A 23,885-nucleotide genomic window follows, 5' to 3' on the forward strand; every position below is an offset into this window, starting at 1 on the left:
GTTTGAGCCCCGCATCAGGCTCTGGGCTGATGGCTCGGAGCCTGGAGCCTGCTTCCGATTCTGTGTCTCTCTCTCTCTGCCCCTCCCCCATTCATTCTCTGTCTCTCTCTGTCTCAAAAATAAATAAACGTTAAAAAAAAAAAAATTAAAGTGTTGTAAAAGATAAAGAGGTCATGGTTTATTTAGCAATATCATTCCTCAAAAACTTAGTAGATTTGTGATATATTTGCTTTCAGTGAGTTTCATGTGCCAACAATCATGTCCAAAAAGTCTTTCTTAATAGAATTCTCAGGTCTGACTTTCTTTGTTTTCTCATGCAATCCCTATCTTTAACTTAATGGAAGCTAGTTTGAAGCCACCTGAAACAATATAGTGGGGAGGCCCCATCCTTAGTCTGATCTTTGCCTTGGGAATGATTCTAAATGGGTCTTTGCTTGTTAAAACTTCTCAGAGTTATAACTTAACTTGCGGATGAGGGTCAGCTTCATTGGCATAAGTCTTGCACACTTAGAAGTTGTACACATTTGCTTTAATGCTCTGCTCACATTTTCCTCTTGCACTAGGTCAGGTAAAGTGTGTATCTGTTACTATTAGGGACTAGAAGTAATTGATGCTTACAGCTCTATGAAATCTGAAATTGTAAGACTTTCTTTAACTTCCTTTCATTTTTACCAACCAACTCTTGTCTGAGTTCATCTTTTTTTTTTTTTTTCTAATATCTTGCTAAACACATCTGGTAGCAATCAACAGAGACTATTAACATTCTGTTTACCAATTGTGATGGTTAATTTTATGTGTCAACTTGAATGGACTAAGGGATGCCCAGATAGATGGCAAAACACCATTTTTGGGTATGTCTGGAAGGCACTTTTGGAAGCATTTGAATTGGTAGACTAAGTAAAGAAAATGCACTCACCAATATGGGTGGGCATCATCCTATCTTCTGAGGGCCTGAACAGAATAAAAAGGCAAACAAAGGGCAAATTTGCTTGAGCTGGAACATCCATCTTCTCCTGGACATCAGTGTTCCTGTTTCTCATCTTTGGGCTAGGACCAGGATTTACATAATTGCCTGATTCTCCAGCCATTGAGCTCAGACTTACACCATCATCTCCCCTGGTTCTCATTCCTTGGATTTGGACTTAATTATACCACCAGCTTTCCTGGTTCTCCAGATTGCAGACAGCAAATTGTGGAACTTCTCAGCTTCCATAATTTTATGAACCAGTTCCTATAATACATTTCCTCTTCTATGTATTTGCTATTGGTTCTGTTTTCTGGAGAGCCCTGACTCCTACACCAACCTTGTCCCATGGGCTCCGGGCTCCGTAGGCACACAATTTGACTTCCCAGGCATCATATGTGAACGTTGTAGCAAATGGATCTCTAGTGTCCCAGCTTCCAATATCAGTTTCCTTGCCACCTGCTGCCTGCCCACTAGGCCAATACCACATATTTTAGATTTTTGTTATGATAGCACTGCATATGAGATACCAATTTCTGTTTCAGGTAAGGAAACATTAGATGCACTACCAAAGAAACCCCCAAATACAGTAGCCGTAACAAAGTAGAACTATGTTTCTGGTTTAATTAAAGTCCAATTGACAGTAAAGGTCAAAGGGAAGGGCACTGTTCCACAGTCATTCAGAAACTCAAAGAGATGGAGATTCTGCCACACTTAACAGATTGCTGCTAAGGTACCCCTCCACATCAACATCCAACAGTCAGGGGTGGGAGGAAGAGAGAGGCAGAGGAATATTCAGGTGGTTTATCTGAGCCAGACCTGAGAATAGTGTATATGGATTCTTCCCATATTCCCATAGGTAGAACTTAGTCATATGACTCCACCCTGCTGAAAAGAAAACGATTTGGTGGACAGTTAACCTGTCTCTGCCACAATTATCTTAGTTCTGTCAGGGTTCCTGGTTCCACCTGAGCTGAGGAGCTGAGGAATAGACAAGGATGTGAGGTAGGTTAGGTTAAACTTGCTCATATCTAGCTATGACCTCTGGTTTGTTAGAGGGTCAAAAAAACAAACAAACAAAAAAACCCACAAGGGAAGGTAGTAGTCAAAATCCCACAGCTAAGCAGGTGAGGCCTAATGTATGAAAAATATTTAACATTGAGGTTATATTTGTAAATAAACAGGACATCAGTGATCAGAAATCAAAAATTAATTTCAAATTTAAAAGTTTTACAAATCAAGCCTAACTACAAAAAATTTTTTTTAAATCAACCTGAAATACATCGAATTCCCAACATATGAAAAAATATTTATTTAAAAATATCACCAGGTATGAGTTTTGAGGGAGGAGCCAAGATGGCGGAGCAGCCTGGAAATTCTCAGCTTCTCTCATCCCTGAAATGCAGCTAGATAAGCACCAAACTATTTTGCACACCTAGGAAATTGATCTGAGGATTTACACAACAATCTGCATAACTTGAGCCACAGAACTGAGCAGGTACCCAGCGCATAGAGGTGAACTGGGGGAGAGAGAAGCCATGGAGGGTAGGGAGCTGTTTTTGCAGAGAGTGGACAGAGAAAGTGGAGAGAGTGCAGTAAAAGCACTCCCCTGGAAAGTACCTGGAGAGAAAGAGAAAGAGCAGAAATACTCACAAGAGACTGAACAAGAAAGGGAGAAAGAAGAAAAAGGTTTCAGTGCCATCAAAATAACACCAGCATCATTAACAGAGCTAGAACAAATGATCCTAAAATTTGTATGGAACCAGAAAAGATCCTGAATAGCCAAAGCAATCCTGAAAAAGAAAACCAAAGCTGGAGGCATCACAATTCTGTACTTCAAGCTGTATTACAAAGCTGTAATCATCAAGACAGTATGGTACTGGCACAAAAACAGACACATGGATCAATAGCACAGAAGAGAGAAGCCAGAAATGGACCCACAAATATATGGCCAACTAATCTTTGACAAAGCAGAAAAGAATATCCAATGGAATAAAGACAGTTTTTTCAGCAAATGGTGTTGGGAAAACTGGACAGCAATATGCAGAAGAATGAACCTGGACCATGTTATTACACCATACACAAAAATAAACTCAAAATGGATGAAAGACCTGAACATAAGACAGGAAGCCATCAAAATCCTTGAGGAGAAAGTAGGCAAAAACCTCTTTGACCTTGGCCACAGCAACTTCTTACTCAACATGTCTCTGGAGCCAAGGGAAACAAAAGCAACAATGAACTACTGGGACTCCATCAAGATAAAAACCTTCTGCATGGCGAAGGAAACAATCAGCAAAACTAAAAGGCAACCGATGGAATGGGAGAAGATATTTGCAAATAACATATCAGATACAGGGTTAGTATCTAAAATCTATAAAGAACTTATTAAACTCAATACCCAAAAAATCAAATAATCCAGTGAAGAAATGGGCAAAAGACATGAATAGACACTTTTCCAAAGAAGACATCCAGATGGCTAATAGATACATGAAAAAATGCTCGGCATCACTAATCATCAGAGAAATACAAATCAAAACCACAATGAGATGCCACCACCTGTCAGAATGGCTAAAATTAACAACCCGGACAATGACAGATTTTGGTGAGGATGCAGAGAAAGACGAACACTTTTGCACTGCTGGTGGGAATGCAAACTGGTGCAGCCACTCTGGCAAACGGTATGGAGTTTCCTCAAAAAATTAAAAATAGAACTACCCTACGACCCAGCAATTGCACTACTAGGTATTTATTCAAAGGATACATGTGTGCTGTTTCAAAGGGGCATGTGCTCTCCAATGTTTATAGCAGTGCTATTGACAATAACCAAAGTATGGAAAGAGTGCAAATGTCCATCAACAGATGAATGGATAAAGAAGATGTGGTATATATATACAATGGAGTATTACTCGGCAATCAAAAAGAATGAAATCTTGCCATTTGCAACTACATGGATGGAACTAGAGTGTATTATGCTAAGTGAAATTAGCCAGAGAAAGACAAATATACGACTTCACTCATATGTGGAATTTAAGATACAAAACAGATGAACATAGGGGAAGGGAAACAAAAATAATATAAAAACAGGGAGGGGGACAAAACATAGAGACTCTTAAATACAGAGAACAAACTGAGGGTGGCTGGAGGGGTTGTGGGTGGAGGGATGGGCTAAATGGGCAAGGGGCATTAAGGAGGACACTTGTTTGGATGAGCACTGGGTGTTATGTGTAGGGAATGAATCACTGGATTCTACTCCTGAAATCATGATTGCACTATATGCTAACTAACTTGGATGTAAATTTTAAAAAATAAATAAGAGAGAAAAAAATAAATAAATAAAAACATCACCAGGTGGATTTCCTTGTTACAAACAAATCACCTGCACTCATAAATTATAAGTCCATAGATGGCTCCCTCCTCCGGCCAGGAATAAATTCTGTCTCATTTAAAAATCCCAATGCACCAATTGCTCCTCCTTCAAGCTCTCGGCATATAAGAACAAAGGGTTCCCCGTGGCTCTGCAAGGGGCCTGAAGCGAGGGGAAGTAAAGAGCAGGAACTGGCCCCAGAGACACTAAATTTATAGTGTGGGGTATCCAGGGATGCATGCTTGAACCAAAACTGCCTAAGGCAGCATGACGCTTCCAGTCCAAATCTCATGGACCTGCTGCCTCTAGGCTACCCCAGCTACTAATGCTCAGTGATGGCTGAATTTAACTGCTTTTTGCTCCAGCTCAGCGCCAAGGCCGGGGTAGAAATAATCCTTTTATCTCTCAATAAAGGAGAATTACTGGCATTTTGTAGCTCAGCTCTCTTTGAAGGGCCATCTTGAGAAGCTGGAGGCTTTGCATTTCCCTGAGTGGTCAGATTAAAGACACTTTTCCCTGATCTCATTGGGAGATCAAAGGGCAGGTAGTTGATTATATTGGCACCCAGTTGCCCCCTGGAAAGTACTGCAAGTTTCCATTTTAAAAGGATTTCAGAGTCCAAATGTCATGCTCAAGAACTTTTCTGAAAAACAAAGTCTTCAGAACCATATTGTTTCAAAGCCAGCTGTTACTCCAGCAAATGGGAATACTTCGAAAGGATATAATTTGGTCGGCTGTATTTCTTACTTGCCTCCCATGGGTAAAATCCTTCCGGGATAAGTTTTGGATGTATATAATTCCTGTAAACAGATAACAACATTGTATAATAGACTATCTAAATGTAGTAATACCTTCTGTTCACTTCCATAAAGGTGGTTCATATTCCTCCTGAAATACTGTTAAAACTTTACTCATCTCAAGTAATAAGAGAATTGATATTCTCAGCATAGGGTTGACACCTTAAATACATTATTTTAGGTCAATATTCAAAACTCTGACTTTGGTGTGTATGCCTCATTTTTTAAATTGGGAAACAGGCTGGGAACGGTCAGCATTTTGCCTCAGGTTGCACAGCTGGTAATTGGTAGAGCTGGAAGGTGTAATCGGTTCTGACCTTGAAGCCTATATCCTTCCCAGGATACCACCTTAGAAATCAGGGTTTTTCAACCTTGACACTACTGGTATGTGTGGCTGGATAATTCTTTTTTGCTGTCCTCTGCATCTTAAGATGTTTAACAGCATTCCTGGCCTCTACACACTAGAGGCTGCTAGCAGCCTCCCATACATTGAGACAATCAAAAACGTGTCCAGACATTGCCAAATGTAACCCTGGGGAGCGATATTGCCCGTAGTTTAGATCCACTGCTGTAAATGCTTCTGAAGCGTTTGTTTCCTTCCACCACTGAAGACTTGTGGTTCTGTGAAATGCACAGAATAATTGGAAGCCATAATAGTACCTGAGAGTGGCCTTGCGAGGTATACATTAAGAAATAAAAAAATCAATTATAATTAGCATTTCAGTTTATTGCCCATAAAAGAGACCCTTATTCCTATTATTCCTGATAACAGTTTGTTCACTCCAGTGAGTAAATGCTCACACTGTGAAAAGACTCAGAAGCTTCAGAGGCTTGCGACCAGCTCAGAAATTCAGACCAGACTCCTCTTGAAGACATTTCAGGTCTCCCCATTTTGGCCTCAGTTTTCCCCACTCCAAAGCCAACATTCTTTCAGGCTCCAGCCAAGTGAGGTGACTCCACCATGGTCCAAATACATCCGACATTTTCTTGTTTCCGTGTCTTGGCTGAGGACTCCCTCTGTTTCATGAGTCTTTCCTGCCCCCAGCTCTACCTTTGGAATCTCTGCATCTGCCCCGCAGCCTCCTCAGCATTGTGGTGGGGTCCTTATCTCATGACAGGTGTGCTATGCTGTTTGGATTGGGCTGGGTTGGACTGGAGAGGGGCTAGAATAAGAAGTGCAAATGTAAATTTCACACCAGTTTCCATGGGTTTAAAATAAATTTCAAATGTGGAATCTGAACAATGTAGTGAGGACAAGCAAGCACAGCAGTTGGTTTCTAGTATACAACTGTCCTGCCCCATGTGACAGGGGCCCTGGGTAGGCTTTTGACCTGGACCACTGCCAGGGTTTTACCCATCGAGCCCTAATCAGTGGCATCCCAGGGATGTGTGGGATTGGCATCCCATCCTCACTGAGGGTATGCTGGGACAGGGCTGTGTGCATGCAGAGGAAGGGCACCTTTTCCAAGTTTTTACAAAGGTGCCCTATTGCCTGGCAGAAGCTCTGACAATAAAAACTCCTCCACAGCATCAATGGACCCTGTGTCCAACACCTCCAATCCCAAAGTTGCCATCTACACACTCCTTTTACTAAGAGCTATCTCTCTGAACTCTGTCCACCCTAATCAACTTTAATTTTACCACTACTTTTTAACGAGAGAGAGGTTTATATTGATTGATTCAACAAATATTTATTAATCATTCACTAAGCTTAGAGGATACAGGAATGTAAAAAAACCAAGTCCTTGCTTCCATCAAGTTCATATTCTAGTGGATTCTTATATTTATCCTTCATGTATTTACCATCAAACAATAGCCCACATAGAATTAAATTATAACCAGGCTCCTACTTGGGACAGTTTTTTTTTTTTTTTTTTTTGTCTTTGTTTTATTTTTTTAATATCCCTGGCTTGAGCTTTTGTTGAGAGTGAAGTTTCTGAGTTAGATGTATGAGTTAGTTTGGGGTAACCATTCTAAGACAATGGTTTCACCCTAAGTTGCTAACGTGACTAGATGGGTATGTTAGCATTGCCCCCTGGCCAATTCCAGGTTTGAAGGCTAATTCCAGCTTCCGCTGACTCAGGGCATTCAGCCATGACTCGAGAGAATCTGGATGTCCTGATGCATTTGCATTTTATATCAAGTTGCAAACAGCAGTTTGCAGCATCCGGCCCAGAGCCGTCTTTACTCTGAAAATGTCCAGGAGGTCCTCCTGGGAAGAGGTGAGTGGGATACAAGTGGTCCCGTGACAGTTGTGGGTCTAGCCTGTGATGTTCCTGTTGGCAACAACAACTTCATTTCACACTGCCCTTTTGTATCTACAGATGGAAAGCTGTGCACCAGTTACAACCGAGGGCTCATCTCAAAGGCAAAAATCAAGGCCATCAAGTACAGCATTGTCATCATTCTCGGTAAGCAAAGTCCCTCTTTGTGTTGTAGAACTGGGTGAACATTCCAAAAGCAAACTTGCACCTGGGAGCTGGTAGTGGAGAGCCCACGCAAGAAAGGAATTTGTCTGCAGGCACTGCCAGCTTTGTCTGACTGGAGCGGAGCGTGTGGAACTTGCCACACACCATATGCATCTCCTTTAAGGGAAGACATTGGTGCCTGATGCCTCCCTGTATGACTCGAGTAGCCTACCAAGACCATGGGGTGGATAATTTGGAGAAAGTCGATTAAGACATAACGAGCTGATCTGAAATCATTATTATACTACATGTTAACTAATTTGGATTTAAATTAAAAAAAGAAAAAAAAGACATAGCTAGCTGGATGATGTTCACCATACCCAGTTGACCCAGTTGCATTCTCTAACACGTACTCCCCCTGGAGCTGAAGTATATGGGCAAAGTAAAGACAGAAGTGACATTCCATTTCTTCTGGATATATAACTGCAGAGTCACTACAAATCTCTCCCTAATGGTCACTTTACCTTCTCTCCCATCATCCTATCTTCTTTCCTTTCCTTTTCTTTTCCCTTTTCTCTTTTTTTTTTAATGTTTATTATTTTTGAGAGAGAGAGACAGACAGCAAGCAGGGAAGGGGCAGAGAGAGGGGGAGACACAGAATCGGAAGCAGGCCCCAGGCTCTGAGCTGTCAGCATACAGCCCGATGCAGGGCTCAAACTCACAGACCACGAGATCATGACCTGAGTTGTAGTCAGCTGCCCAACTGACTGAGCCACCCAGGCACCCCTTTTCTCTTTACTCTTAAGACCAATAAAGTCACCTCACCTTAGGGGGAAAAAAAAGGTATTTCTAGAGCACATAGTATGTGTCGGATTGGTATGTATTCTTCGTTATTCTCAAACCATCAAAGCTTCCTCCCTCTTACACCCTCTCAACTAATGACCTTGCTTCCTATTTGACTAAGAAAATACTATATCAGAATAGAACTCCCTCACCCTTGGGGCAGCCCGCCGGCCAAGCAGAGACCCCGAGTCTGGCTTGCAAAAGCGGAAGGGCCGGACGGAGTGTTCTGACAGCAAGTGGGACTTAACATCTGGAAGGTTATAAGTTAACAGCTCTGCTCAGAGAGGGAAGGCTGGGGGACAGCGGGAGGGAGAGTTGCTGAGCCCCGGGACAATAGAGCTCAGCTTGGCGGGGAACAAAGGCGCTCACCAGCGCCATCTCCCCCACCCATCCCCCAGCCAAAATCCCAAAGGGAACCAGTTCCTGCCAGAGAACTTGCTTGCACCGAGCAAACACCCAATGCCGTGCTTCTGTGGATCCAGTGCTTCTGCGGATCCATCCCTCCGGCGGCAGGTCTGACTCCCTCCCGGTGGCGCAGGGCCCCTCCCAAAATGGATCACTGAAGGATAAGAAAGCTGAGCCTGCCCCTCCTGCCCCTGTGCACCTTGCCGATCTGCCCCAGCTAATATGCCAGATCCCCAGCACCACAAGCCTGGCAGTGTGCTAGTAGCCCAGACGGACCATGCCACCCCACAGTGAATCCCGCCCCTAGGAGAGGGGAAGATAAGGCACACACCAGTCTGACTGTGGCCCCAGCAGTGGGCTGGGGGCAGACATCGGGTCTGACTGCGGCCCTGCCCACCAACGCAAGTTATTCAAGACAGCACAGGGGAAGTGCCCCCCAGTCCCGCACCACTCCAGGGACTATCCAAAATGATGAAACGGAAGAATTCCCCTCAAAAGAATCTCCAGGAAATAACAACAGCTAACGAACTGATCAAAAATGATTTAAACAATATAACAGAAAGTGAATTTAGAATAATAGTCATAAAATTAATTGCTGGGCTTGAAAACAGTATAGAGGACAGCAGAGAATCTCTTGCTACAGAGATCAAGGGACTAAGAAACAGCCAGGAGGAGCTAAAAAATGCTATAAACGAGCTGCAAAATAAAATGGAAACAACCACGGCTCGGATTGAAGAGGCAGAGGAGAGAATAGGGGAACCAGAAGATAAAATTATGGAAAAAGAGGAAGCTGAGAAAAAGAGAGATAAAAAAATCCAGGAGTATGAGGGGAAAATTAGAGAACTAAGTGATGCACTAAAGAGAAATAATCTACACATAATTGGTATTCCAGAGGAGGAAGAGAGAGGGAAATGTGCTGAGGGTATTCTTGAAGAAATCATAGCTGAGAACTTCCCTGATCTGGGGAAGGAAAAAGGCATTGAAATCGAAGAGCCACAGAGAACTCCCTTCAGACGTAACTTGAATCGATCTTCTGCATGACATATCATAGTGAAACTGGCAAAATACAAGGATGAAGAGAAAATTCTGAAAGCAGCTAGGGATAAACGTGCTCTAACATATAAAGGGAGACCTATAAGACTCATGACCGATCTCTCTACTGAAACTTGGCAGGCCAGAAAGGAATGGTAGGAGAACTTCAATGTGATGAACAGAAAAAAATATGCAGCCAAGAATCCTTTATCCAGCAAGTCTGTCATTTAGAATAGAAGGAGAGATAAAGGTCTTCCCAAACAAACAAAAACTGAAGGAATTCGTCACCACTAAACCAGCCCTACAAGAGATCCTAAGGGGGATGCTGTGAGACAAAGTACCAGAAACATCACTACAAGCATGAAACCTATGGACATCACAATGACTCTAAACCCGTATCTTTCTATAATAACACTAAACGTAAATGGACTAAATGCGCCAACCAAAAGACATAGGGTATCAGAATGGATAAAAAAACAAGACCCACCTATTTGCTATCTACTAGAGACTCATTTTAGACCTGAGGACACCTTCAGATTGAAAGTGAGGGGATGGAGAACTATTTATCATGCTACTGGAAGCCAAAAGAAAGCTGGAGTAGCCATACTTATATCAGACAAACTAGACTTTAAATTAAAGGCTGTAACAAGAGATGAAGAAGGGCATTATATAATAATTACAGGGTCTATCCATCAGGAAGAGCTAACAATTATAAATGTCTATGCGCCGAATACGGGAACCCCCAAATATATAAAACAATTACTCACAAACATAAGCAACCTTATTGATAAGAATGTGGTAATTTCAGGGGACTTTAACACTCCACTTACAGAAATGGATAGATCATCTAGACACACAGTCAATAAAGAAACAAGGGCCCTGAATGATACATTGGATCAGATGGACTTGACAGATCTATTTAGAACTCTGCATCCCAAAGCAATCGAATATACTTTCTTCTCGAGTGTACATGGAACATTCTCCAAGATAGATCACATACTGGGTCACAAAACAGCCCTTCATAAGTATACAAGAATTGAAATCATACCATCCATACTTTTAGACCACAATGCTATGAAGCTTGAAATAAACCACAGGAAAAAGTCTGGAAAAACTCCAAAAGCATGGAGGTTTAAGAACACCCTACTAAAGAATGAGTGGGTCAACCAGGCAATTAGAGAAGAAATTAAAAAATATATGGAAACAAACGAAAATGAAAACACAACAATCCAAACGCTTTGGGATGCAGCGAAGGCAGTCCTGAGAGGAAAATACATTGCAATCCAGGCCTATCTCAAGAAACAAGAAAAATCCCAACTACAAAATCTAACAGCACACCTAAAGGAAATAGAAGCAGAACAACAAAGACAGCCTAAACCCAGCAGAAGAAGAGAAATAATAAAGATCAGAGCAGAAATAAACAATATAGAATCTAAAAAAAACTGTAGAGTAGATCAACGAAACCAAGAGTTGTTTTTTTTAAAAAATAAACAAAATTGATAAACCTCCAGCCAGGCTTCTCAAAAAGAAAAGGGAGATGACCCAAATAGATAAAATCATGAATGAAAATGGAATTATTACAACCAATCCCTCAGAGATACAAGCAATTATCAGGGAATACTATGAAAAATTATATGCCAACAAACTGGACAACCTGGAAGAAATGGACAAATTCCTAAACACCCACACTCTTCCAAAACTCAATCAGGAGGAAATAGAAAGCTTGAATAGACCCATAACCAGGGAAGAAATTGAATCGGTTATCAAAAATCTCCCAACAAATAAGAGTCCAGGACCAGATGACTTCCCAAGGGAGTTCTACCAGACGTTTAAAGCAGAGATAATACCTATCCTTCTCAAGCTATTCCAAAAAATAGAAAGGGAAGGAAAACTTCCAGACTCATTCTATGAAGCCAGTATTACTTTGATTCCTAAGCCAGACAGAGACCCAGTAAAAAAAGAGAACTACAGGCCAATATCCCTGATGAATATGGAGGCAAAAATTCTCAGTAAGATACTAGCAAATCGAATTCAATGGCATATAAAAAGAATTATTCACCATGATCAAATGGGATTCATTTCTGGGATGCAGGGCTGGTTCAACATTCGCAAATCAATCAACGTGATACATCACATTAATAAAAGAAAAGATAAGAACCATATGATCCTGTCAATCGATGCAGAAAAGGCCTTTGACAAAATTCAGCAACGTTTCTTAATAAAAACCCTCGAGAAAGTCGGGATAGAAGGAACATACTTAAAGATCATAAAAGCCATTTATGAAAAGCCCACAGCTAACATCATCCTCAATGGGGACAACTGAAAACTTTTTCCCTGAGGTCAGGAACACGACAGGGATGTCCACTCTCACCGCTGTTGTTTAACATAGTGTTGGAAGTTCTAGCATCAGCAATCAGACAACAAAAGGAAATCAAAGGCATCAAAATTGGCAAAGATGAAGGTAAGCTTTCACTTTTTGCAGATGACATGATATTATACATGGAAAATCCGATAGGCTCCACCAAAAATCTGCTAGAACTGATACATAAATTTAGCAAAGTTTCAGGATACAAAATCAATGTACAGAAATCAGTTGCATTCTTATACACTAATAATGAAGCAACAGAAAGACAAATAAAGAAACTGATCCCATTCACAATTGCACCAAGAAGCATAAAATACCTAGGAATAAATCTAACCAAAGATGTAAAAGATCTGTATGCTGAAAACTATAGAAAGCTTATGAAGGAAATTGAAGAAGATATAAAGAAATGGAAAAACATTCCATGCTCATGGATTGGAAGAACAAATATTGTCAAAATGTCAATACTACCCAAAGCTATCTACACATTCAATGCAATCCCAATCAAAATTGCACCAGCATTCTTCTCGAAGCTAGAACAAGCCATCCTAAAATTCATATGGAACCACAAAAGGCCCCAAATAGCCAAAGTAATTTTGAAGAAGAAGACCAAAGCAGGAGGCATCACAATCCCAGACTTTAGCCTCTACTACAAAGCTGTCATCATCAAGACAGCATGGTATTGGCACAAAAACAGACACATAGACCAATGGAATAGAATAGAAACCCCAGAACTAGACCCACAAACATATGGCCAACTAATCTTTGACAAAGCAGGAAGGAACATCCAGTGGAAAAAAGACAGTCTCTTTAACAAATGGTGCTGGGAGAACTGGACAGCAACATGCAGAAGATTGAAACTAGACCACTTTCTCACACCATTCACAAAAATAAACTCAAAATGGATAAAGGACCTGAATGTGAGACAGGAAACCATCAAAACCCTAGAGGAGAAAGCAGGAAAAGATCTCTCTGACCTCAGTTGTAGCAATTTCTTACTTGACACATCCCCAAAGGCAAGGGAATTAAAAGCAAAAATGAACTACTGGGACCTTATGAATATAAAAAGCTTCTGCATAGCAAAGGAAACAACCAACAAAACTAAAAGGCAAAAATGGAATGGGAAAAGATATTTGCAAATGACATATCGGACAAAGAGGCTAGTATCCAAAATCTATAATGAGCTCACCAAACTCCACACCTGAAAAACAAATAACCCAGTGAAGAAATGGGCAGAAAACATGAATAGACACTTCTCTAAAGAAGACATCCAGATGGCCAACAGGCACATGAAAAGATGCTCAACGTCGCTCCTCATCAGGGAAATACAAATCAAAACCACACTCAGATACCACCTCACGCCAGTCAGAGTGGCCAAAATGAACAAATCAGGAGACTATAGATGCTGGAGAGGATGTGGAGAAACGGGAACCCTTTTTGCACTGTTGGTGGGAATGCAAACTGGTGCAGCCACTCTGGAAAACAGTGTGGAGGTTCCTCAAAAAATTAAAAATAGACCTACCCTATGACCCAGCAATAGCACTGCTAGGAATTTACCCAAGGGATACAGGAGTACTGATGCATAGGGGCACCTGTACCCCAATGTTTATAGCAGCACTCTCAACAATAGCCAAATTATGGAAAGAGCCTAAATGTCCATCAACTGATGAGTGGATAAAGAAATTGTGGTTTATATACACAATGGAATACTACGTGGCAATGAGAAAGAATGAAATATGGCCCTTTGTAGCAACGTGGATGGAACTGGAGAGTGTTATGCTAAGTGAAATAAGCCATACAGAGAAAGACAGACACCATATGTGTTCACTCTTATGTGGATCCTGAGAAACTTAACAGAAACCCATGGGGGAGGGGAAGAAAAAAAAAAAAAGAGGTTAGAGTGGGAGAGAACCAAAGCATAAGAGACTCTTAAAAACTGAGAACAAAGTGAGGGTTTATGGGGGTGGGAGGGAGGGGAGGGTGGGTGATGGGTATTGAGGAGGGCACATTTTGGGATGAGCACTGGGTGTTATATGGAAACCAACTTGACAGTAAATTTCATATATTGAAAAAAAAAAAGAACTCCCTCCCCCTTTCACCTTCACATTCTTCCACCTATCTGCCTGTGTACGATGTGCTCTTTTCTCCTATTACTGTGGATAAACCAACACTGCTTCTTTCTAAGCCCAAAATGATGGCTGGAGCCCTGCATCCCATTCCTTGCTCTCTCCTCAAGAATTTTGCCTCTCTGGGTATCTTTCCTCCATGACAGGCCTCCCCTCACCTGGATCATGTGCACGTAAATGCTGTGCAGTAGCTCCCTCAGTGAGCTCTTCAGAATAGACCCGCTTCACCACTCTCTCCCCTAGTACAACTCCTCCACAGTTTACCTCTCATTCTCTGGAGTCTGTTTCTATCTCTCTTCTGTCCTGTTACTCCTGAAACCACCCTCACCAAGGTCACCAAAACCTCCAAAATGCCCAGTGTCAATTCTCAATCTTCATCTTGACTTGTAAGCAACATGTGATCAGGCTCTCCTTCTTAGAACACCTCCTTTGCTTAGAAATCATACTTATGATTTCTACTTGAGATCTTGATTTGCATTTCCAATAAATTCATCATACTCAGCACGTCAAACCCAAAGTCTTGGCATGTTCTTCTCCTCCTCCAGAGTAACTCTTCCCCCCATTTGTCCCCATTTCAGTAAATGACACCATCTTTCACCCGGTGTCTGCATCAAAAACCTAAGGGCCATCTTTCTGTCATTATTCTATTTCTCTGACATCCTGCATAACTAGCACATCAGCAAAGCCTGGAGGCTCTACATCCAAGATAATTCTCAAACCCAATCATCCTTCACTATCTATACAACTCTTGGCAGAGCCTCCATGAATTTCTGCCTGTAACATTAGAACTGGTCTTGTCTTATTCCTTTTCTGCAAAACAGCCAATGTGATCTTTCAAGATTGTAAACCAGGTATCATCACAATCCTGCAAACCCACCTCTGGCTTCCCATTACATCGGAATAAAACCCCACGTTTTTACCATGTGTGATCTATCGCTCAGCCAGGTCTCCAGCCTCATTCCCAGGGCTCTCCCTGTTGCTCGTTCTCTCCCACTTCTGTTGGTCTTCTTGCTATTTCTTTACAATGTCAACTTGTTTGCACCTTAGGGACCTTGTGTTGTTTCCACCACCTGAGAGACCCTGCCCCCAGATGGTTGCCTGGCTCCCCCCTCACATCATTTTGTTTACCAATGGTGCTACCTCTTCAGCCAGTCCTCCAGCACAAGTTGTAAACAGCCCCCCTCGTCATTATTCTGTGGTATTTTTCTGCCTATTCCCACTTCTACCTGACATTATATCTATTAATCTGCATTTTGTGTATCCCCTACTGGCTTCAATCCATGAGAGCAATGACCTTTGCTTTGTGTTCCTTATATTATTATCACCAAAGCCTTAAATAAGATCCCACATACACTAGGTGCTTAATTAATATTTGCTGGGAACAAATGGATTAAGATATGCAGGAAGAAAAAGGATTCTTTTTATTTGGCTCAAATACTACCCTCCCTGCCCTCTTACAGCTCCAGGAGCTCTGAGAAAGCATACCTCTCGTGGAAGCTGCCTGTCAGCTCACCAAAACGGTCCATATCTCACCTTTCTGAGACACAATTGCAAAATGCCAAACAGACCACATGCAGTGTGACACAGCCAGTAGAATAGAGGCACAAAACAGCACTGCAGGCCGACCTGAGGATAAAGCGTATATAGCCACGGGGGCTCAGAATCCTTTCCCAACAGCTTACAAAGTAAATCAAAGATTCTCTTGCCTTCCCAGACAATCAGAAACACAGATATACCTCCCATGGATGTTGAGTCAGGAAATATATGTCACACATGTGTGCCAGAGCCAACATAATTATTTGTAATCAGGAACCATATGCCCAGGCCCTGGGGGTCCTTTAGTCAGAGAGCAGAGATGCCCACAAGAGGGGCAGCCCATGTTAACAGCCCAGTCAGACCAAAGCAGCCCTTCCTAAAACACATGTTTTGTAAGGCCCCTTTACCTGAAATGAAATGTATAATTAATACCACTTACCCAACATAAGTCTTCAAAGATCAATATTTAATAATACAAAGGAGGACTAGAAAGAAAATAATTTATAATAAAACCATGCAGATTTCAATATGTAAATACTTAGGCACAGCTACCCTAGGAGAATAATGAAGTAGTCAGCTAGATGTATTAACAGCTACAAAGGAAAATCAGTGCAGGTGTGTTTTCATGAAGGCACGAAAATAAAGCAGCATTGCTGTCAGGGACCTGATTTTCTGAGCAGGTAAACAAATCCTGCTCAAGTTCCAAATTACAGAAAGTAATCTTTCCTCCCTTTGCAAGAGAATTGCATTTCTGGAAAATTCACTATTTAGTACAAATATTTGTGTTCATATATAAAATAGAGTTAGGTTTCCAGAGTTCTGGAAATTATAAACAGAGTGCTCTGCTACATAAATCAAAGGCTGTATGGGACCTGGGTCCTGCAGGAGGACTAGTATCCCTGGACACCCCAGACCCCTTACCCCCTCAACACACACAAATCCATAAGCATGCACATTTTCAAAATGCTCCCAAGAGGCACTTTTGCCCCTCCATGCCCCAGAACCACTGTTCTAGGTCAATGCTAAGCTCAATCACCAGCACCCAGAAGGCTCAGTGGTCTTGGTGTTTCAATTGCTCCTCTTTAATACCTTGCCAAGGTCTGGGGAAACAAACACATGTCAGTTGAACAGTTTCAGAAGAAAGTTGGCCCCTGCAAGCAGATGGGGAAGGAAGCCTGACTTCTCTGAGGAAAGTCCTATGGGTGAGAAAGCGGGGAGAAGGAGGGTGGAGAGGGTGTGACAAGAAAGCAGAAGAGCACATCTCGGTGTCTAGTCAGCCTAAGATTGTTTACCTCTGTGCATGTGGGGATTGGTTCAGTTCTCCAGAGAATGAGGAGAGAGACATATATGCAAAGAGAATTGTTAGAAATTGGCTTAGGATCTGCAGAGCCAGGAGAGCCCATGGTGTAGCTCCAGTCCGAGTCTGAGTGTGAAGGCAGGAGAAGAACAATGTCCCAGCTAGAAGATAGTCAAGCAGACAGCACAATTCATCTCTCACTCAGCTTTTTGTTCTATTCAAGCCTTCTGTGATTGAATGGGGCCCACTCACATCGAAGAGGACAATCTCCTTTTCTTAGTTTACCCATTCAAATGTTCATCTCATCCAGGAACACCCAGCAATAATGTTTCCCAAAATATCTGGGCACCCCCTGACCCAGTCAAGGTGACACATGAAGTTAACCATCATACTCTGGATCTCTGTTTACCACTCATTTCCTCTGAAGATGTTGAGACAAACAGAATCAGGGGCTCACACGCACCGACTGACTTGGAGGGGGTAGAGGGCAGCTGTTTTCTGGAGTGGCTAACTTAGAAATGGAAAAGAAAATTAAGAACATTGTGATGAGGCCAGACGTTGCTCTGAAAACATTAGACACCACAACTCTCCCCTGCCGCACACTAAAACCAGAAATCACTATCTGGTTAATATGCTTCCTGTTCTTCTGGGGGTTTTTTTTAATAGAATCTCCAAAGAGTTTTGCTGGTTTTCCTTCCACATGATACAGGATAAGAGGCTGAGGCCATGCCAAGCCATTCCCAACCTTTCCATGAAGACTGACAACAATGGTCAAATCAAACGCTCCCTTTACAGACAGAGAAGATCCAAGAAATTCCCTCAACTTTAACAATGCATCTGTGGGATGTGTATACATGCATGTGTACATGTGTGTGTGTGTGTGTGTGTGTGTGTGAGTAAACATGACATTAATGTGAACACACACAACTGTCCTAAATATTTCTGAGAGATCCCAGGGGCTAAGGAGCCTCCTATTTGGAGCTCCAGTTGAGGGCGCCACCGAAAGGCCCCTGGTTGTGATCTGCTATGGCACTAATGGCTCTCTTCTCCCCAGCCTTCATCTGCTGTTGGAGTCCATACTTCCTCTTCGACATGTTGGACAATTTCAGTCTCCTTCCAGACACCGAGGAGCGCTTCTATGCCTCTGTGATCATTCAGAACCTGCCGGCTTTGAATAGTGCCATCAACCCACTTATCTATTGTGTCTTCAGCAGCTCCATCTGTTTTCCCCATGGGTAAGGGTCACTACTGCCCGGGCCAGCACAGATGGCCATTGCACTAGGACACTGACATGTGTCTTCTCTTTCAGTGCCTCCTGGCAGGTATAGATGAGATGCTTCAGGGTCAGAAAGGTCTTGCTAGTGTGACAAATTCAAACCCAGGCCTGGGCCATTGTCCATGCTCTTTCTCCTATAACCACATCACCTCCTGTAGCAACCATCTTAATCAGGTCACACATAGAAGAGCTTTCTTTTGTCCAAAGTTTCTCTACACTAATTTCTCTACACTCAATACAATGCTGTGGTGATAGCAGGATCCAAAGCCTTATTATCATTTTACAGATAAACAAATGAAGGCCCATGACCTTAAGTAACACTATTGAGGTTATCTAAAAAATTAGTAGCAAAGCTGAAATTAGATCCCTCCCACAACTACTCAGCCATCTTGCTGTTTTTCAGCTGTTTTAATGCATGGGCTACAGAGAATAGGTAGAGATATCCATAGGAGATAAAATAATAAAGTGGTTTAAGGCTTGGGTTTGATGTCAGTGGCCACAGTTCAAATCCTGCCATTGCTGATTCATGGCTATGGATAATAGATGTGGATAAGCTCAATAACCTTGAGCAAGTTATTTAACTTCCATAAAACTCAGTATCTTTGCCTATAAAATGGGACTAGAAGCAGTGCCTACCTGTCGACCAGTGATGTCTCTGTACACTGGGCTCTGGTGCTGACCAGTGGGAAGACTGGGAGTGGGAAGGAAAGAGAGATATTACATGCAAAGTGCTTAGTCTAGTGCTTAGTCGTCAATACATCCTCCATAACTATTATGGTTTAACTTCCTTACTTCTCTTTTCATCAGGTCAAATTATTTTCCCTCTCTGATCTATTCTTTCTCTAGGCAGCAAACATCACGGGATTCCAGAATGACACTCCGGGAGAGAACCGCGAGGCACGAGATGCAGGTTCTATCCAAGCCAGAATTTATCTAGACTCTGGGACAGTAGTATGGCTAGTCTGAGCCCCATCAGCAGTGCTGGGTCCGTCTCCACCTTGGGCACGTGCATGGAACTTCTCCATTCTGCTCCTTTGCACAAAGCAAATATCCCAATGAGTGTGTATCTCCTGCGTCAGCAAGTACTGGCTAATGTGAAGTCACCAACTGTTCATGTCAGCCAGGAAAGATCCTCCCTCCTCCCCATGATTCCCAGCCCTCCTTCCCACTGCTCAGCACCAGAACCCAATGAACAGAGACATCTCTGGCCCAGGATCAAGCTTGGGCAAGCAGAGGGGACTAAAGAAGCATAGTTGTGTTACGAGAGTCTTCTAATTACAACTTCGGATGTAAATAAAAGACTTGTTAAAGCTTAGATTGTCCCCCCATCTTTGGATTGGCTGTTTAGTAGTTGTAGCCCAGAAGATATCTGTCCTCAAAATGCCAACATATTCATTTCCAGGCATGGCTACTTTGTGTCTCCTCTGCAGATAGCCTTGGTTTGTAGTTGGGTGTGTTGGCCGGAATCAACCTCACAGTACTGTTGTATGAACAAATGATTTGTCAAAAGAACCCAATGCTGGCCCTCCAGAGGAAAGTTCTAATCGAAGGGTGCTTTCACTGATGGGAGAAAAAAAAACAAAACACTAAAAAATCATGGGCCCCAGATTTCCAGTCTCTGAGAGTTGGGACCCGGGTCTCACATATCTGAGGCTCTCTGAAGGCCCCTCCCTTTGCATTCAACGTTTGGGCCACTCTGGGCTCTGTTCCTCATGTCGCAGGGACCCTTCTTTCCCTTCCATGAACCCTCTCTCATTAGCTGGGAGCTGAATTCCTGTGGCTTTTCTAGGCGCGGTCCTGGTCCCAGAAGCTCTATCATTTTTGCATATCACAGCCATTGTCTATCTAACACCTCGGCCAGAAAGTGCTGGTGGGGTTTATTTTGACAAGTCTGGAGTTTGGTATTTATAAGCATAATCCAAGTGAAATATGACTAAATGTTTTCTAGTCAATTTTTGCCATCAGATTTTTTCGTAAGTGGAAATGGCATAATTTAATTTGATTATATATACACCCCACCCACGGCTGTGGAATGTGCGTGAACTCCTTATTTTTAGCCTCACATACATTCTTGACATTAAAATCTCCTTGGCAAAATCCTCCTTCCCAGAATTATTCTGAGCTTAAGTCTTTTTTTTTTCTTGGCCTACTGCTAGTGGAGTCATTAAAATGTGCAGTATATTTTAATAGCACTCCATTCCTCATTATGGTGTCAGCCCAGCAACTGCATGTTTAAGGTCACAGTGGCATTTTTCCCGCAAACTCTCTTATCAATTCTGTCTGACCTTAGGGAAAGTATCTCCTTGGGCAGAAATCAGACTCTTCAGTCACTCTCTCTCTGAGAATAATTCTCTGAATTGAGTAGCCTGAATAATCTAGTTTATGTCTACACAATGGTTTTGAAGACTGCCTCCCCTTCTGTCCAATCAGCTAAATGTGAGCAACCCTGAACACTTTGAGCGGCTGAGAAGTACTTTTCAACATTTCATTCTCAATCAAGATGTGCCACAAAAGAAAAGACCCGCAGAATTGTTGCTAAAATCGCTGCCTGCATGGAAGCCAATTAACAGAGCAAAATCTGGCAGGTGTCCGGGATGGCAAAATAGGAGGCCTGGGTTCTCCTGACAGATGCTTTCAATCTCTGTCAAGTCCTGGTCTGCAAAAGATATTAGATGTCTACCTCATCTATCAGTGGAGTCTGACAGTGAAGGAGAGAGTAGAGTGAGGGGCTGTGTGCTCTTTAGAAACTGGGAACGTGATTTTGTAGTTGTTGTAATGCGGTGTATCTCATTCCCTGAGAAGACTGGACATCAGTAAGATAATGATACATGTTGCTGCAGGATAAGCTGCCTTTATTTATTTTTTTAATGTTTTATTTTATTTCTGAGAGAGAGAGAGAGAGAGGAGAGAGAGAAAGAGCATGAGCAGGGGCTGGGCAGAGAGAGGGAGAGAATCCCAAGCAGGCCCTGAGCTGTCAGCACAGAGCCTGATGCAGGGCTCAAACCCATGAAACACGAGATCATGCCCTGAGTCAAAGTCAGAAGCTTAACTGACTGAGCCACCCAAGTGCCCCTGGAAGATGAAAATGAAATGAAACTTGCTTTATATTGCTTTATATTGATTGGTGTGGATTCTGGAATCCTCATCTCCATGTTATCTGCTAGGCTCGGGAAAATACAATTTAAACATGAGAACATTGGTAATTTACTAGTCTTATCACCTCAGACAAATCATTTAATGTCTTTGGGTATCAACTGCCCCAATCTGCAAGATGGGAACAGAATAAGGCTGGAGCAGAGGATCTTATATGTTCTCCATAGATACGGTTCTGAGACTGAAATGGTTTAAATTGTACCCAGAGAGTCAGACTTTTTGCAATCATTTACCCATGGGCCTGGTAACTTGGTGACTCAACACTGAGTCATTTGCCCTTTAGAAGGTGTAACTTCACTATCTATCACTATGATATCAGAGAAACATCATTTCCTAATCGAGAAATACAGTTTGAGCTCCTGGAGAAAAAGACAGCTTTGGTGATGTGATGTCACTGTCGGTAGCTTTGGATGCCCAAATGGGGCCAGAGGAGTCAACAAGGGGCTTTATAAAATAAAGATGCTCACTTCTTACACCGAGAGGAGGCCTGTGGTTACATTATCACATAGCTCCAGGCCCAGGTGAAAATTTAGGATAAGAAGAGTAGGTGTGCTCAATGTATTTAGCCATGCTATAGAAATAAGTGTCTCCACTTTACTGAACTAAATTAAACATGAATGGTAAAAACTTCTCTGCTTTCAGGGCTTGTGTGAAGCATAATTTAATTGAAGTTTAATCTCGCCAAGCAACGTCTCTCACCATTTTTCCTCCAGAAAGTAAGTGGCAACACCTTTTTAATGGCTTTAACTTGAAATTAATCATGAGAAAAAAAGCATCCCTTTAAAAGCAAACAAACGCGCAGCATAAACTGTCTCCCTCGCTTCAACAACTTTATACACACATATGCAGAAATGACTTTGCTTTTTTCCTTCTGCATGCATGGTGTGGAAAGGGGCCGCAAGGAAACAGGAAAACAAAGATACTCTCAGCAGGAGATAGAGTTATTCTGTACTTCTAGAATCATCTTAGGTGAGATACAGACCTGGTGGCAACTGCACATCTTTTATCATCCTCTGAATAGACCTCATTTTATATGCAGATCTGCTCGTGTTCCCTACAGCTTTTCAATTGCATTTGATTAAAAAGAGATAGCCCTGTTTGGCACCAACCCCCTTGCTTGTGGAATCGTGAGGAACCCATGCCTCATTGCTCTGCAATTGCATTTTTAAAATGCATTATCCACAACAGTGGATTAACTGGGCTGGTCCGGTTAACATTTTAGAAGTGCAGTTCTGCGCTTATAGAATGTTAAAGTGGATGGAGGCTTGGCTGTCTAGTCTCATGGTTTTCAAACTGCTCGGGGATCCTTTAAGAGGTTCACAGGAGGTGTGACTCAGTATTACCGTTTGTACACACAACAATAACATGTCCAGAGAGAACTAAATGTAGTTAAATTGGTTAAAGGTCCTTGAATTACCTGGAATGAGAGAGAGTAGAATGTACAGTACATTAGACATCGATACACCCAGAATGCATGCTGTGATTTCAAGAATGCATGTTGTAAAATAATAGAAATGAAGCGGTATAAAACTTCTAAGCCAAAAAAGAAGAAAAACTGAATGACAAAATCTCTTAAGCAGTCTGAAAGAAGGCAAGAAAAGAGAGTAACATGAAGAGCTGGGACAAATAGAAAGCGCATAGGAGGATGGTGAGGATTTTTTATGCAAATATATCAGTAATTGTAATAAAGGTAAGCAGATAAAATGCTCCAATTAATAATCCAAGACTGTCAGGCTGGATTTTTTTTTTAAAAAAAGAAAACAAAACAACACGCAGAAAGTTTGAAAGTAAAAGAATGGACCAAGGCATTCCAGGTACCCGGTACCAAGAGAAAGCTGGTGAGACTATGTTAGTAAAGACTAAATAAACTTTAAGGAATAAAGCATTTATAGAGTTAAACAGGGACACTTCAAATGATAAATGTTTTAATTCAACAGGGTGGTATTTTAATTCCAAATTTCTGTGCATCTAACAACATGGCTTCAAATATATATTTTGCAAAGCTGTCAAAATACAAAATAAATAGGCCAATATATAGCCTCATGGGGAATTTTATCACGCTTAATTCCAGTTATTGAAGCAGAAATTAGAAATGATCTGGATAATTTGAACAACGTCAGTAACACATGAAGCACGTTACCCTAACACCCCAGAATAAACAGTCTTCTAAAGCACATGTGAAGCAGTTATAAAAGTTGACCCCGTGCCAGGCCATAAAACAAGCTTCAAAACCTTTGGAAGACTGAGCTCATACAGTCAAAGAGTTTCTCTGATCACGATGCAATTATGCTAGAACAATAAGTAGAAAATTGCCATATGTTT

General features: G+C 41.9%; 1 protein-coding gene across 1 annotated transcript in view; it reads left to right on the plus strand.

The window, feature by feature from the left end:
- The window catches only part of NPSR1 (neuropeptide S receptor 1), a 154,666-nt gene extending 134,941 nt beyond the window's left edge, over positions 1 to 19,725 (plus strand). Inside the window, exons 7-9 of the mRNA XM_019418162.2 lie at positions 7,450 to 7,536; positions 18,189 to 18,369; positions 19,257 to 19,725. Of these exons, the coding sequence (XP_019273707.1) occupies positions 7,450 to 7,536; positions 18,189 to 18,369; positions 19,257 to 19,347 (359 nt within the window). The 3' untranslated portion in view covers positions 19,348 to 19,725. The remainder of the gene's footprint in view (positions 1 to 7,449; positions 7,537 to 18,188; positions 18,370 to 19,256) is intronic.
- The last annotated feature ends 4,160 nt before the right edge of the window (positions 19,726 to 23,885 follow it).

Source organism: Panthera pardus, unplaced genomic scaffold (genome assembly GCF_024362965.1).
Source record: "Panthera pardus isolate Hobbes unplaced genomic scaffold, ASM2436296v1 HiC_scaffold_8, whole genome shotgun sequence".
NCBI classification, from domain to species: Eukaryota; Metazoa; Chordata; class Mammalia; order Carnivora; family Felidae; genus Panthera; species Panthera pardus.